This window comes from Cordyceps javanica, chromosome 6 (genome assembly GCF_051103115.1).
Source record: "Cordyceps javanica chromosome 6, complete sequence".
Classification (NCBI taxonomy): Eukaryota; Fungi; Ascomycota; class Sordariomycetes; order Hypocreales; family Cordycipitaceae; genus Cordyceps; species Cordyceps javanica.
Window position 1 is genome coordinate 235,823 of NC_139300.1, and position 13,904 is coordinate 249,726.

Below are 13,904 nucleotides of genomic sequence, written 5' to 3' on the forward strand. Positions count from 1 at the left end.
TGTCATTGGCTGTGGTGTGGGACTTTCGGCAGCATCGCAGATCGCAAAGCCGCTCGAACCACCATGACCACCCACTGTCAATGTGCCATGCCTGTTTCGGGGACCTCCTCGACGAGTGCTCACATATTTGTCGTCTGAAAATTTCAATGAAGAAGAACGCGCAGCCGGTTCAAGCAGCCGGATCAGCAAAAAATCACCCGGCTTGGCCAACGGCCACGGGCGATTAGCACAGCGATGCACTAGTTACTGCGGGTGGTCTCTCCGGGAGCATCAAATCGTCATCTGTATTCTTCATTATACAGATCTTTACGGGAAGGCGGCCCGCAAAAGAACGTGGCCTTGCCGAGCCCCGCCGCAGAGAGTCCAGCCGACTCTATGTCGTTACACCCTGCGGACTAGATGGAACTACGAGGTAACCAGGTATTTGCCAGTGTTTTACATGCAAAAACTCTGTTAGGTCCGTTAGTCTTCTGCCAAGTATTCTAGATGGCCTGTCTTGAAAAAAAAAAAAACAAGAATAGAATGAGGACAGCAAGCGGAGCTACATCGGCATGACAGCACTACTGCTGCCGCGGCTCTCGTCTGGTCACGGCTCCAGCCGGCCGGCCGGCCGGCCCCGAGCTAATGACCTCCCACCTTGTCCTTGGCCGTGTAGAGACCCTGCTCCTCGAATCTTGGCAATTTGCAAGAGGAAAAAAAAAAGAGTCTTTCAACTCATCCATCTTCCATACGATGACACCCTTCTCCCGTCGGGTCTAGCTAGGTCTAGAAAAGAGGCCTTTGGATTTCATCATGACCAAGGCGGCATTAGGCGCAAAAAGTGTATACTTTGTTTCTCTCTCTCTTTCGGTGACTTCAGCGACCAAGGGCCCGGTCCGCCCGCCCTTCTCCGGGTTAACCCAGTTATATAGAAGTTGTGCTGGAGATCAGGCTAGCCAGCATCCGGCAGTTGTGCGCGGCGGGCACGCTTGACCTGGAGCTGGACAAGGCACACGGCAGCTAGTAAAGAGTCCCCCCCTTACCCCTCTAGTCTTTGTTACCCAATTTTCTTTTTCAAAGGTGGGCATTACACGGACCTGGCGGAAAGCAAGGCTGACGAAAAAATCGCTGCGCGAGGCTGACTCTGAACAGCCGTGTCTGGGGGGGGGGCTTTGCTGAAAGTCTCTTACCCTGGAGGCATCGTCACATCGACCAACAGCAGTCACACATACAGTAAACGCAACGGGAAGCTTTCTTTTTTTTTTTAAAAAAAAAAAAGAAAAAGCAAAGAAAAGTACAGAAACCCAAATTACTCGCAGTGGAGGCATTCCAGAATCTTACCGACCTCCCCAACTTTCGCTGCGACACAACTACGTGGTTCCTGAATATCCGACCAGGCGTAATTGCGTTGCGCCCCTCCACCACCCACTTGGTCCCCGAAACTAGTTTACAATGGCGTGCTTTTTTCTTTCATTCAGAAACATTTCCCACTACAGGACGCAACTTGAACTTTTCACTGGTGGAAATCTGCTGTAGTATTGTTTAGACGCAGCCGCTAACGGGCCACTGTCCCGATACAGAGCCGCTGCGAAGCGGACAAAGGCACTTTAAATTGTAAGCTCGCCCAATGCTTTCATACACTAGAAGAAAAATTTTACCCTCTCTTCTAGTTGAGCTGGATCCAAAGAAGTGACTTTGTATTATTAAGCTCACGGGCCGAAAAGGCAGAGAAAAAAAAAGACAAAAAAAAAGACCTATCGTGATGAGAGCTCACCAGCGAGTGCTTCTTATATAAGTTGCAAGGGGGGCGGCCGCAACGGAACTCGATCGATTGTAGATGTACAAGCATTTCTGTGGCCCAATCGACGGTCTCCCAACACACATCTCTCTCGTCAGAACCGGTCCGCACCCGCTTCCCGCGCCGCCCACCATGTCCAACTCTCGCCTCTGGGAGCCGCTCAAGGTCGGCAACGTGACGCTGTCGCACCGGGCCGTCATGGCGCCGCTGACGCGCTACCGCAACGGCGACGACCACGCGCCGCTGGCCATGATGACGCGGTACTACGGCGACCGCGCCTGCGTGCCGGGCAGCCTCGTCATCACCGAGGCCACGGGCGTGTCGGGCGCCGCCGAGGGCCGCCCGTGGCTGCCCGGCATCACCACGCCCGCGCAGGTGGCCGGGTGGCGCGCCGTCTATGCCGCCGTCCACTCGCGCGGCAGCTTCGTCTTCCAGCAGCTGTGGGACCTCGGCCGCGGCGCCGACCCGGCCTACGTTGAGGGCCGCGGGTTCAAGTACGCGTCCAGCGGCGACGTCCCGCTCGCGGGGCGGCCCGCCGCGCCGGCGCCGCTCACCGAGGACGAGATCTGGCAAAAGGTGGCCGACTTCCGGCGGGCGGCCCGCCGCGTCGTCGACGCCGGCGGCGACGGCGTCGAGATACACGCCGCGCACGGCTACCTCGTCGACCAGTTCACGCGCGACAGCGTCAACAACCGCGCCGACGCCTGGGGCGGCTCCGTCGCCAACCGCAGCCGCTTCCTCCTCGAGGTCGTCGGCGCCGTCGTCGACGAGATTGGCGCCGCGCGCACCGCGCTCCGCCTCAGCCCCTTTGCGCTGCACCAGGACTCGTGCTCGTCCGACACCTGGGAGCAGACGGGCCACGTCCTCGCCGCCCTCAAGGCGCGCGGCCACCGCCTCGCATACCTGTCCCTCGTCGAGCCCCGCGGCGACCCGTCCCAGCTGGACGCGGCGGGCACCGACGACCCGTCCCGCCCGCAGCCGTTCACGGCGCGGCCGCAGTCGCTCGACTTCGTCTTTGACGCCTGGGACAACTTTTCGCCCATCTTCGTGGCCGGCAACTACAAGCAGGACACGGCGGCCAAGACGCTCGACGGGCCGTACAGGAGCCACGAGGTGGCCATCGCGTTTGGCCGGCCGTTCATATCGAACCCGGACCTGGTGTTTCGGCTGAAGCACAACTTGCCCTTTGCGCCCTACAACCGAGATACCTTTTACAACGCAAAGGACCCGGTAGGATACAATGACTATCCCTTCAGCCCAGAGGCCATAAGCGCTGGACTTGCCGAAGCGTAGGTGAGATAGTAATAAATGTATGATGAATATTCCACTGTGACAGTGGCCGCAATGGGCAACGGTGTTCTCGATTTTCTTCAACGATAAACTGGGCTTTCCACTAGACTTGCCGCCGCCCATTTGGCACGCAGTTGCACCGCTTCATCGTCGAGCGAGATTCCGGCCTGGGAGGTAATGATGCTGAAAAGTTCCAGGATGGTGTGCTGTTGTGCAGCATGCGTGATGTTATTTGCGACGTAGAGAACCGAGGCAATAACAATAGGATCCCACTGCTCAAGGAACTCGTTCGACGTGGCGATACCTGCAATGGCCCTCACATGCCAGTTGGTCGACGTCAAATGCTGGCGTCGGTCGGGAATGTTCAGCAGTCGCGGCTTATGTTGTAGTAGAAGAAGAGCCGCGATGTGGTAAAAGGTAGCTGCTTGGACGGCGAGGGCGCTTGAGTAGAGGTGAATAGGAAATGCCGCGGCGTTTGTAGGGTCGATCCGGCCCATCTCGATGCTGCCCACGTCTACCAGCGACAGGATCTCGATCGGACGTGCATCGTACCATGCTTGAGTGCCCAGCCAGAGACTTAGCCAGTCCGTCGGAGACACTGATTTCGCAAATGCGTCGGGACTACCAGGGCTGGCCCGAACTGTGTCTTGCGAAGCGGCGATGGGCTGGAAAACAAAGTGAAGGCATGCCGTCAGATGATGGAGGGCCCAGTTGTACGCTGCGGATGGCGTAGAATCTCCTTTGGACATGAGATTGTGCTGCACCAAGTAGAAATTCGAATCTGTCGATGGTGGCGTTTTAGTCAAGATCGAGGCTGCTAAATCTGTACCCCTTAGTCAGACATTATGGGAAGCTACCGAAGGGGACATGAGGCACTATACCGATGCGAGATTGCTGATGGACGAGAGTTTTTAACGGCTCCTCGGTACGGCCCAGGGGACCGAGGTGAAATTGGAACCGTTTCCAACCGCGAGGTCCAGTGCAAAGCGTCTCTGCAAGATTGATGAGGGCATCGGCCACGAGCCTGAGATCTGGAGCTACGTTTGAGAGTTGAGCCCGGACCTCACGCAATTGAGTGCCGTCTGCGGTTTGATGAAGATGAGAGGATGCCAGTTGTACAATCAGAGTCTGTATGAGCGCGTGCTCCCGGGCCATGTGCATCAATGCTACGGCAAATCTGCTGTCCGGCTCGCCAGCCTCCAGCCACGGCGCCGTGCGATATCGAAACTGGCGCAGCAGGGCGATTTCTCGCTGGAAGGGTTCCGGGAGAGCCGTCTCGAAGTAGGACTCCCAGGTTGCAGGAGCCGCGTGATGGTATTTCGCCGGTTGTGAAGTGGGCAGCTGCCAGCTAACGCGAGACTGAGGAGACTCTTTCGCGCATTCCGCGCGACGCGGTTCCGGATCTGGCGACGCACTGGCCGGAGGCCCCTTTTCGTTGACAAACTGTGTAAAGCACAATGGTAAGCCGCTGCGGTGATGGCCAGAAGAAAAGAGACAGCTTTACAGTGATTTCTGCGTATGTACCAGACCGGGGATCTGGGGAGTTGGCGTATTTGCACGCGACTCGTCTGGCTTCGCAATTTGTGCACTGTGGTTTCTTTTCATCGCCTGCATCAACTGACTGTTAGCAAATGTGAAATCAAACGAGCTCTGCCGCCGCACGTACACTTTCGACGTCGCTGGCGGCACGCTGCACAGCCCGTCTTGACCCTACGCTTTTCCAGGGGTGTGTTGCGCGCGACTGGCATATTGGCGCCTCCCAGATACGCAGCGATTGGGTATACATAGAGTCGCGTCTTAGTCGTGATAGAAGAAGTGAATGAAGAGTAAATGTGACATGTGACTGTTAATGAGAGAAGTGTTATGGCGGAGGGGAATTTGCGGCCCTATATACTGAGTAACTAGTTGTCGCGATACTCCACAGAATAAGCCACGACAACAGAGGCGTTGGTGGAGCAGCTACTGTTGTTGAGCGACTGCAAGTGGGAACGCATGTCAAAAGAATAACGCAATCATTCACTCTCAACAGCTCTACTTGCTACATCAAACGTTATATAAGTACATGCACCTTTTGATCAAACGTGCTCAACCACGGCAACAGACCCGGCCTTGTCATGCCCCACGCCCTGGCTATCAAGCAGAGCCGTCAGCCCAACTTCTTGCTGAGCCTCGAATAAGAGCTGCGCATCCCTTGCGCCAGTGTGGCTGTTGAACACACGGTCCATTTCCTCCAGGCTCGCGTTCTTGGTCTCTGGAAGGCACAGCCAAACCCACGCGATGCCGGCGACCAGGAACACGGCAAAGAAGATGTAGGTTCCCCAGGCCCAGGCCTCCAGCATGGGCGGCACGAAAAAGGCAATGGCAAAGTTGTTGAGCCAGTTGCTGAAGGCGCCGATCGAAGTGCCCTTGGCTCGGATGGAAAGGGGGAAGATTTCGGACACGAGAGTCCAGGACACCGGACCCCAGGTCGCGCCAAAACCGGCAATGTATACCCAAATCAGTGCTGGGCAAAAGGTCAGCATTCAAATCTTGCTCATAGCTAGGAAATAAGACATACCGACAGCGGTCCAGCCTGCTGCAGCGTGTGATGGCCAGTCATGCCTAAACTTGGCCACAATGATGCCAACAATGACCATGGCAATTCCCATGACTATCGATCCAACGATTAACATTGGCTTTCGGCCAACCCTGTCAATTATAAACTGGAACCAACGTTAGCAATCGTGTTACCCCATCAATATCCCACAATCCAGTAAAGAAGCGAGGCAAAAAAAAAGAAAAGAAAACCCACCATCGCTGGGATCGTGCTGGCCATGAACACCACGCCAGTAACACCAGTTGCCAACAACGCATTGGTACCAGAAGTCAAACCGAGGCTCTGGAAAATGTTTGTAGCGTAATAAATGATCGAGTCAATACCGGTCCATTGCTGCCAGAACATTGTCAAGAAACCGGTTAGGATTCTCATGAAATTATCGCGAGTTCGAAAGCAGTTCACATATTGGGCAATCTGCTCCTTGAAAGCGTTCTGCTTGCTCGCATCCGCCATTTTCGGAAAGTCTCTTGCGAAAGCCTTCTTCTCAAAGACAGACTCGGCTTTGATCTCGAGGAACTCTAGTTGGATCAACTTGTCATCAACGGGCACCTTCCTCATCCATGCCAGCGTCGCCTTGGCCTCCTCATCGCGTCCCACCTTGACCAACCATCGGGGAGAATACGGCATGAACCAGATGCCAATAGCTAGAGCGGCGGCGGGAATTCCCTGAATGATCGAAGGGAGCCTCCATGCCATGTCTGACTGGGAGTCGCCGGTGCCGCCGATGTAGTTGCTGGCGTAGCCGATCCAGAAGGAGAGCATGATGCCGAGAATGGTCGCAAACTGGTAAAATGAGACGAGAAAGCCGCGCATCTCAGGGAGGGAAAGCTCCGCATTGTACAGAGGCGCAACACCGCTGAAGAGTCCTACACCGACGCCGGTAAAGAATCGGCCAGCGTACAGCAGAGAAGGCGCGCCGGCCTTTGCGCCAATGTAGAGATAGCTGCCCAGAATCACCCAGAGACAAGCGATGAACATTGTGCGCTTCCTCGAAATGAGCTCGCTGAGGATGCCAGCCGAGAGGGATCCGAGGATACCTCCGAGCTGAAGGATAGAAGTCAACCAACCGGTCGCGGAGGACGAGTTGACGACCGACGGGAAGTTGGAGGTGAAGCGTGTCATGACGAGCGACTGGCCCAAGACACCTTGCTGGTAGCCATACTCAAAGCCACCGAGACTTACAAGGCGAGTCAGTGGATAGCCTTTGGGTGGCAAGCCCTGAATGAAGACTTACGAAGCAAATAGCGCAATGAAAACGACCTTTGGATTTGAGCGGATAGATTGCCACAAGGTCTTTTTGCCTGTCAAGGCGCTCTGGGCCGACTCCATGATGAATGTCGATACTAGCCTTCTACTGTGGCGCTGTTGTGAAGATTTGGTGTAGCATTGACGGTTCCATTAGCAGCTAACCGTCGAGGCACCGGCTTATATATACATATATATATATACATATTGGCAAAAACACGAATGCACCCCCGGATTCCTCCGCACCCCAGGTTTATTGTTCCCCAGAAATAACCCGCTCAGAAAACCTGAACCGCGCATGACCATAAGGAAAAAAGTTGCAATATTAGTTGCAAAGCCCAGACCAGTCGACATTAAGCGCCGCTAGGCTGGATTGGGGGTCCGTAGCCTACGTCCCCCCTTTATGGGTGGAGTGGCTTTTGCCCAGACTTTTCATCCTGACTCGACAACGGATTGCCAAGGTATATTTCATCGAGTACCGGCTCATGAACCTCCGCGCCAGCTCGGATGATTTATTGTGATCAGGGGCTGCCAAGTCAGTACTCGCACTAATGACGCCGAATCAACAACGCCTGCCGGTCTGCGACAATGGATGAACCGGCCGTTGGGCCTAGCCCAGCGCAGGAGAGTTCCTTCTTGTCGCCCGAGTCGTTCTCCACTCTTGACGAGTATTCCAAAAATCCACGCTTTATTGAATTGCAAGAAGAACTACGTGGAGTGCTGTTTGCGCGTGCTTCGGGCGAAAACGTGAACCTCGACGACGACGCGCCTGATCAGCACGATGCGGAGGACGCCGAACAGCCGGAGCCGAAACGGGGCTTTGACTTTACGCGGGTGGGCATACCAAAGATCAAGCTGATACGCTATCTCAAGAACTGGATCATCGAGTGCGCCCCGTACCTCGACAAGTTTGACCACGCGCGACACTTTGCGGTCCGGGTCCCGGTCGTGGCCGAGAGCTCGCCGGCCCTCTTCTACGCCGTGCTCGCCTTTTCCGCGCGACAGATGGAGCGCAAAGCGGGATCCGACAAGAACTTTGACAGCCTGGAGCTCTACCAGGAGTCCATCCGCCTCCTCGCGCCGGGGATGCAGGCCAAGGACTCCAACATGCTGGTGACGGCGTGCATCCTGGCCGTCATGGAGCTCATGTCGGGCAGCCCCAGGAACTGGAGACGCCACATTGAAGGGTGCGCGGCCCTGTTCGACCTCTTTCAGGTCAACGGATTCTCCGGCGGCGTCCTGCAGGCCGTCTTTTGGTGCTACGCGCGGATGGAGGTCTGCGGCGCCATCATCTCTGCCGGTGCCGAGAGCACCGTGCTTGCGCTGCGAAGCTGGACGCCGCCGCCGCCACCGCCGCCGCCGCCGCAGGCGGCTCCCGGCCACCTCGGCACGAACGCGGAAGCCGACGTTTTCGTGCGCGACGCGTTTTACCAGCGCAGCCTGGGGAACAGCGACATGCACGCCAACTGGGCCGTCTATCTCTGCGCCAAAGCCTGCGACCTGCTGTACAGGAGCACGCGAGCGACCGAGCTGCAGGAGCCCGACCGGCAGGACGCGAGACCGTTTACGGCGCAGTGGACGTCGCTGTGGGAGCATCTCCAGTTCTGGTTCGAGTCGAGGCCGGCCGTTTCGCTGCCGACCCTCGTGTCAGAGGACAGCGGCCAGCCATTCCCCACCATCCTCTTCGCGCACTGGCCGGCGATTTCCTCGAACCAGGTCTACCACGCCACCTGCCTCATCATGCTGGACATGCGACCGCGGTGCGCGTCCGTGGTGGCCGGATCGCCCGAGGACTCGGCCGTGTGGCACGCGCGGCGCGTGTGCGGCATCTCCCTGACGAACCCGCACCGCGCCAGCCTCATCAACGCCATCCAGCCGCTGTACCTGGCCGGCAGGCTGCTGACGCACACCGAGGAGCACATGGCCGTCGGCAGGCTGTTCAAGATTATCGAGGAGACCACCGGGTGGGGAGCGCTGTGGCGGTTGCGCGACCTGGAAATTGTCTGGGGATATGTGCCGGGGGAAATCTCGGCGGCGATGGGCTAATCTTTATGAGTGCGCGTACGAGTCATGGATTGATAGTAAGAAGTGACGTGAAATTTCAGTCTTCGGCCCACGAAAGATTGTCGTTCGGAAAACTGCACCATGCTCAGGGGCCATATCTCCAGTACGCTGCCGACCTGGTCAGCAACGGCACGAAGGAATATTCTTTGACCAAAGCGCGCTGAAGTAGGCGCCATAGCCCATCGAGATCTTCATAGGTCCTCGGGCTCCGTTTCTGTAGCATAACAGCAATGCTGCTTTCTCTATGGCTTACAACTGCATGCGCATTAATTCTAGCTGCCATGCGGACGGAACATATCGGACCTATCGCCCCCTCTAGCCGTTGCAGCGGCCGTCTAGTCGGGACGCTATCCAGGGTGACTTGATCGACTCGGCCGAAACTATCTTATACCGAGGATTGCACCAGCTCAACCTTGCGCAGCTTTCCTCCTCCACTATACTATAAATGGTCACGGCAGAGACGAGCGTGGAAGAATAATTTTCTTCGAAAAGGCATTCATTCTCTCAAGTCGCCACCAGAAATGGAACAGTAAATTGCAAGACACTCAGGCTGCAATCTGCCCACAATCTTCTCCAACAAAGTCACCATGTATCAAGCTCCGATGCTACCCTTGGCAGAAAGATGAGTCTCTTTGACTCCAGAGATCAACATTTCCATATATTGTGGTTAAATCTCGTATATATTTATCGAAGAGTGGCTATAACAGCGTAGATCTTTGCTTACCATCCATCTCGAGCCCCCAGCAGCAAGTGATGGACGCCACACTACAAACCATACTTCTTCTCCTTATCCTTGATTGGAAAATCACTTCCAGTTGTATCTTTATACTTGTCTCGAATGTAATCGGAAATGGCCTCGTCCTTGGCTTGCTCTGCCGCTGTTTCGTTGCTCTGTTGGCCCTGGCCCAAGAATTTTTCCTGCACAAAATCGACGGCCTGACAAGATGTGAGCATGAGTTCAACAGCACAAAATGAACAACACCTCTGAAATCAATCATCCACAAAAGAGGCCAAGACTCCAACCATGTCGTGCAGAGGAGCCCTACGCACCTTGTCTAGCCCATCCTCTTGCTCCTCGGATTTGGGCCCGCCGCCCGCAGCGTTATTGACGGTGTCCATCAGCCCATTCGACTGGCCGTCTTTGTTGTTTAGGCTTCCGCCGACTTTTTTCAGGATGCCGTCCATTGTAGGTGCGGTATCGTAAAGATACAGCAAATGCTATCGTTCTGCGGTGTGCAAGGTAGATAAAGTAGAATATAGGCCAAAAAAAAGAAAAGCCTGTTCGGTGAGACTACAGAAAGAGGGATGCTCAACTCTTTATATCCTAAAAAGGTGTACGTCATGACACGCTAAAAGTTGTTTTAAGGTTATGTAGTGTACATTCTGGCAAGTCTGTCGCGAGCTGAAACTTGTTGGACATGGCGTCATTGCGCCGATCGACGAACGTTGTTCACCAATAACTATGGTCCTAAACATATCGAGCTGAAGAGCAGCCCCTCCCTGGGGACTCAATCGGAGGGACGGATCATGCGCTTCGATGCGACTGGCCCGCGCTAGCTTTCAGCCAACGCCATCAGAAGACTCACAACCCTCGCAATATTATTTATTTTTGACCAAAACGTATCCTTATGCGCTTGAATTAGCTGCAGCCCTAAGAATCGTCTGGTACGATGTTCAGGACACTATGTCAGTTTTATTGCCATACCCTCTACACTTTGACGACGCCGAGCCACCAACTCGCTAGACATAACCTGAATCTCGTCGCAGCCAAAGTTGTATGCACTGCATTCATATATCTCTGGTGAGATCTACTTCTCAGGTGTAGAACTACTCGTTTCCTGAACTATATGCCATTTCTGACCATGATTCCAATCAATGGTCTTTCGAAGTGAAAGGTCGCGTCTTGGATCAACAGTGATACCAGTAGTTAGCGTTTGGACTCCACTACCGATAATCTTGTACAGAACTCATCGCGGTAACTACGGGATTTGTATGCCCCGGTGGCGGATCAAAGCCCCGTAGGCGACTGCGCTTCTCGATTGGATCTCACCTTGTAGCAGGCATCCCCGTGCGATGAGAGAAGTTGTGGTGAGTGATAATTGCCAATCTACTAAGCTCGTATGGTAATGCCGTCGCTGATGGAAGTTGGATAACTAATTGTTACGTATTGTGACGAGCGAGCTGAAATTTCTGCAAATAACGAGGATTTTGCTGGAGTTCAAGATGGCCAGTTCTTTATACTCCACCGGCGAAAGGTACAAGAAGGGGATTGGAGCTCCGCAGTCGCTTCATTAGTTAACAAACTTTGCCGTGTTGCTGAAGATATCTTTTATTGCTCGTCTTCGGGTCGTCAAGGATATCATCCGCAGGCATACGTACAAATGATTGTGAATTTGATGCCAACATCTGCTACATTTGGATGAAACCAAAGGCGCAGTTGAGAAAAGAAAAGACTTGAAACCATTTGACATCAAGTGTTGTGCACTAGTCGCAAGTAGGAATATATGGTTCATAAACTAGACAACCTGAACTGGCCTTGGTATTTACAGAGCGCAGGGTAAAGCCCTTGGCGAAACGTATTTAAAAAAACACATATGGTGATATTCCTGTGGTTTCTAGCTGCTCTGTTTGACTTGGAGACTTATTTATCCTATCGCCTTTTCGCCTTTAATTATGGGTGAAGGCTGCCAAACAGTATTGAATAGGCTAGTATTAGATATGGAGATTGCAGCACTGCCCGGCATCCGAGGCAGGGCGTTGCGCTCCGTTGAGCTTATAATCAAAACAAATATTTGAGGGCCATCGCTACAACGACGGCGGGGAATCGCATTGTTACGTGATTATGAAGACGAGGAACCATGTAATGAATGCTTTCAGCCAGACATCTTTTGCACAACGAGGCTGTTTTAGTGAGCACATGCTTCCTTCAAATCAGTATTGAACCAAAAGCCATGCAGCATGTCCAAAAAGAAGTGGTACGCAAATGATTCAAAATGGACAAAAACGCGACTCGGTCCCTGCAAACAGCCATTGTCAACGTTGATGAAGTAGCAAGCGCTTACGTTGCATTCAACTACAGTATCTGCTTTCGCCTTTGTGCGGTGCTGCGACGGATCCGAGGCAAGCGCTACAGTGAATGTTTCGTTCCATTGTCCAAGAATCCGCAATCGAGGTCATGTTTTAATTTATAGTTAATTAAAATTTGCCGTACTGCCGGTTGTGACCTGGTATTGCCGATCACCGGCCGGGGTAACGGTAAGCATCTACTTACCTGCGGAGTGAGGCCCCCCTGTAACAGCGGCACGTTACTTTGACAGCTGCCTATTTAGGCTTGTGCCATTCACAGCCTGTCCTGCTAACTGGTCCAAACCATCTGCAGATCATTGGGTGAGGGGACCAGAAGAACTCGACTTTGGCTGTAATAGTATACAGCAGCATCACTACCTTTGGAATCAATATATCGAGAACATGTATTTAAGGGCCGTAAACTCCAGACATAGGTCAACTTCACTCGCAGCACTCTATCTAAATCACATCTCAAGTACTATCAATCGAAAGTCCTCCCAAAGCAGAATGAAGACCTCCATCCTTTCAGTTTCTGGCGTAGCCCTGGGCCTTGCTACCATCAGCCACGCTCACATGCAGATGAGCTGGCCACCACCGTTCCGCTCGCAATACAACCCTTACACCACCGACGTCGACTACAGCATGACGAGCCCTCTCGACGCCAGCGGCGACAACTTCCCGTGCAAGGGCTACCAGTCTCTCCTAGGCACGCCGCAGGGCGGCTCCGTCGTTACCTGGCAGCCGGGCCAGGCGTACAACATGACCATTGTCGGCGCGGCTACCCACAGCGGCGGCAGCTGCCAGGCATCGCTCTCCTACGATCGCGGCGCAACATGGACGGCCATCCACTCGTACATTGGCGGCTGCCCTCTGACGTCCGACTGGCACTTTACGCTGCCAAACGACACACCCGCGGGCGACAATGTCCTGTTCGCGTGGTCATGGTTCAACAAGGTTGGAAATCGGGAAATGTACATGAACTGCGCTCACGTCACCATTGCTCCGGGAACGAGCAGCAACTCGAGGCGCGACCCGTCCGACCCCTTCTCGAGTCGCCCAGCCATGTTTGCCGCCAATGTGAACGACGGTTGCAGCACAGCCGAGAGCTGCGATCTCGAGTTCCCACAGCCTGGACCCGACGTGAATGAGGCTTCTTCCGGTACTTGCCCTCCGATTGGGAGCTGCCAGTAATGGCCCATCCCATTGAGAAACGAGCACTCGCTTAGCATAGATACTGCCGTCTTAGAATTGAACTATTCCACGCTGATCATCATTCCCCTTCCAAAGATACGGCGCACATTCACTCTGTAATGCCCACATCACAGTACGCCTTGCTCAGTCGCTGTGTGTATAGCTCTCTTTCACGCACCTTGTCGTCTACAAACTCAGCCGCCTAAGAAGAATTGCATTCGTATATCATTAAGAATCCACGAGATAAAATGATAAGCTGCTAAAGACTTTTTTCAGACTACAAATTATGAAATATCATACGATGTAAGCTTCTTCTGTCCGATGTGAATGTTCATTAGTTTACTACCTAAAACAGCATATTTCTACAAATGATCCTCTCCCTATTGTTACTTTCTGTCACCCATTGTCATAACTTACCCTGGCCATGACCGAGCTGGTTGGACTCACTCGATGATGCGCTATCGGTGAACTTTACTGTAGAGCCTGGTAAGTATCAATATGTTGCGTTCTTTCGAATCTTGTGATGAAGAAAGCTTTTCATTCTCATTTACCTGAAAACCTGGCCTCTTCGCCGGCAGGACTTGAGCAAAATGAGCTCTGCGTGAGACGTTGGTTGGTGTCCAGGGCTATACTACCTGTTGATCAAATCATGCATCAAAGGATAGAATATAAAGT

The 13,904-nt window shown here is 53.8% G+C and overlaps 6 protein-coding genes across 6 annotated transcripts; 3 read left to right on the forward strand and 3 right to left on the reverse strand.

Moving 5' to 3' along the window:
- Positions 1-1,909: 1,909 nt before the first annotated feature.
- Positions 1,910-3,070, forward strand: V2A60_008523 (alkene reductase; the record flags this gene model as incomplete). The annotated part of the gene is made up of 1 exon (XM_083259796.1): positions 1,910-3,070. One exon carries the CDS (start codon positions 1,910-1,912, stop codon positions 3,068-3,070), a length of 1,161 nt encoding a protein of 386 aa, XP_083115922.1.
- A 77-nt stretch (positions 3,071-3,147) lies between these two features.
- Positions 3,148-4,815, reverse strand: V2A60_008524 (Zn(II)2Cys6 transcription factor domain-containing protein; the record flags this gene model as incomplete). The annotated part of the gene is made up of 4 exons (XM_083259797.1): positions 3,148-3,890; positions 3,949-4,510; positions 4,572-4,675; positions 4,734-4,815. 4 exons carry the CDS (start codon positions 4,813-4,815, stop codon positions 3,148-3,150), a joined length of 1,491 nt encoding a protein of 496 aa, XP_083115923.1.
- A 327-nt stretch (positions 4,816-5,142) lies between these two features.
- On the reverse strand, positions 5,143-6,992 carry V2A60_008525 (general substrate transporter; the record flags this gene model as incomplete). Its single annotated transcript, XM_083259798.1, has 4 exons — positions 5,143-5,570; positions 5,625-5,769; positions 5,859-6,840; positions 6,898-6,992. The coding sequence occupies 4 exons, from the start codon at positions 6,990-6,992 to the stop codon at positions 5,143-5,145; spliced, it is 1,650 nt and encodes a 549-aa protein (XP_083115924.1).
- A 504-nt stretch (positions 6,993-7,496) lies between these two features.
- Positions 7,497-8,954, forward strand: V2A60_008526 (transcription factor domain-containing protein; the record flags this gene model as incomplete). The annotated part of the gene is made up of 1 exon (XM_083259799.1): positions 7,497-8,954. The coding sequence occupies one exon, from the start codon at positions 7,497-7,499 to the stop codon at positions 8,952-8,954; it is 1,458 nt and encodes a 485-aa protein (XP_083115925.1).
- Positions 8,955-9,737: 783 nt separating this feature from the next.
- On the reverse strand, positions 9,738-10,157 carry V2A60_008527 (uncharacterized protein; the record flags this gene model as incomplete). The annotated part of the gene is made up of 2 exons (XM_083259800.1): positions 9,738-9,908; positions 10,023-10,157. The coding sequence occupies 2 exons, from the start codon at positions 10,155-10,157 to the stop codon at positions 9,738-9,740; spliced, it is 306 nt and encodes a 101-aa protein (XP_083115926.1).
- A 2,388-nt stretch (positions 10,158-12,545) lies between these two features.
- On the forward strand, positions 12,546-13,229 carry V2A60_008528 (uncharacterized protein; the record flags this gene model as incomplete). Its single annotated transcript, XM_083259801.1, has 1 exon — positions 12,546-13,229. The coding sequence occupies one exon, from the start codon at positions 12,546-12,548 to the stop codon at positions 13,227-13,229; it is 684 nt and encodes a 227-aa protein (XP_083115927.1).
- Between the last annotated feature and the right edge of the window lie 675 nt (positions 13,230-13,904).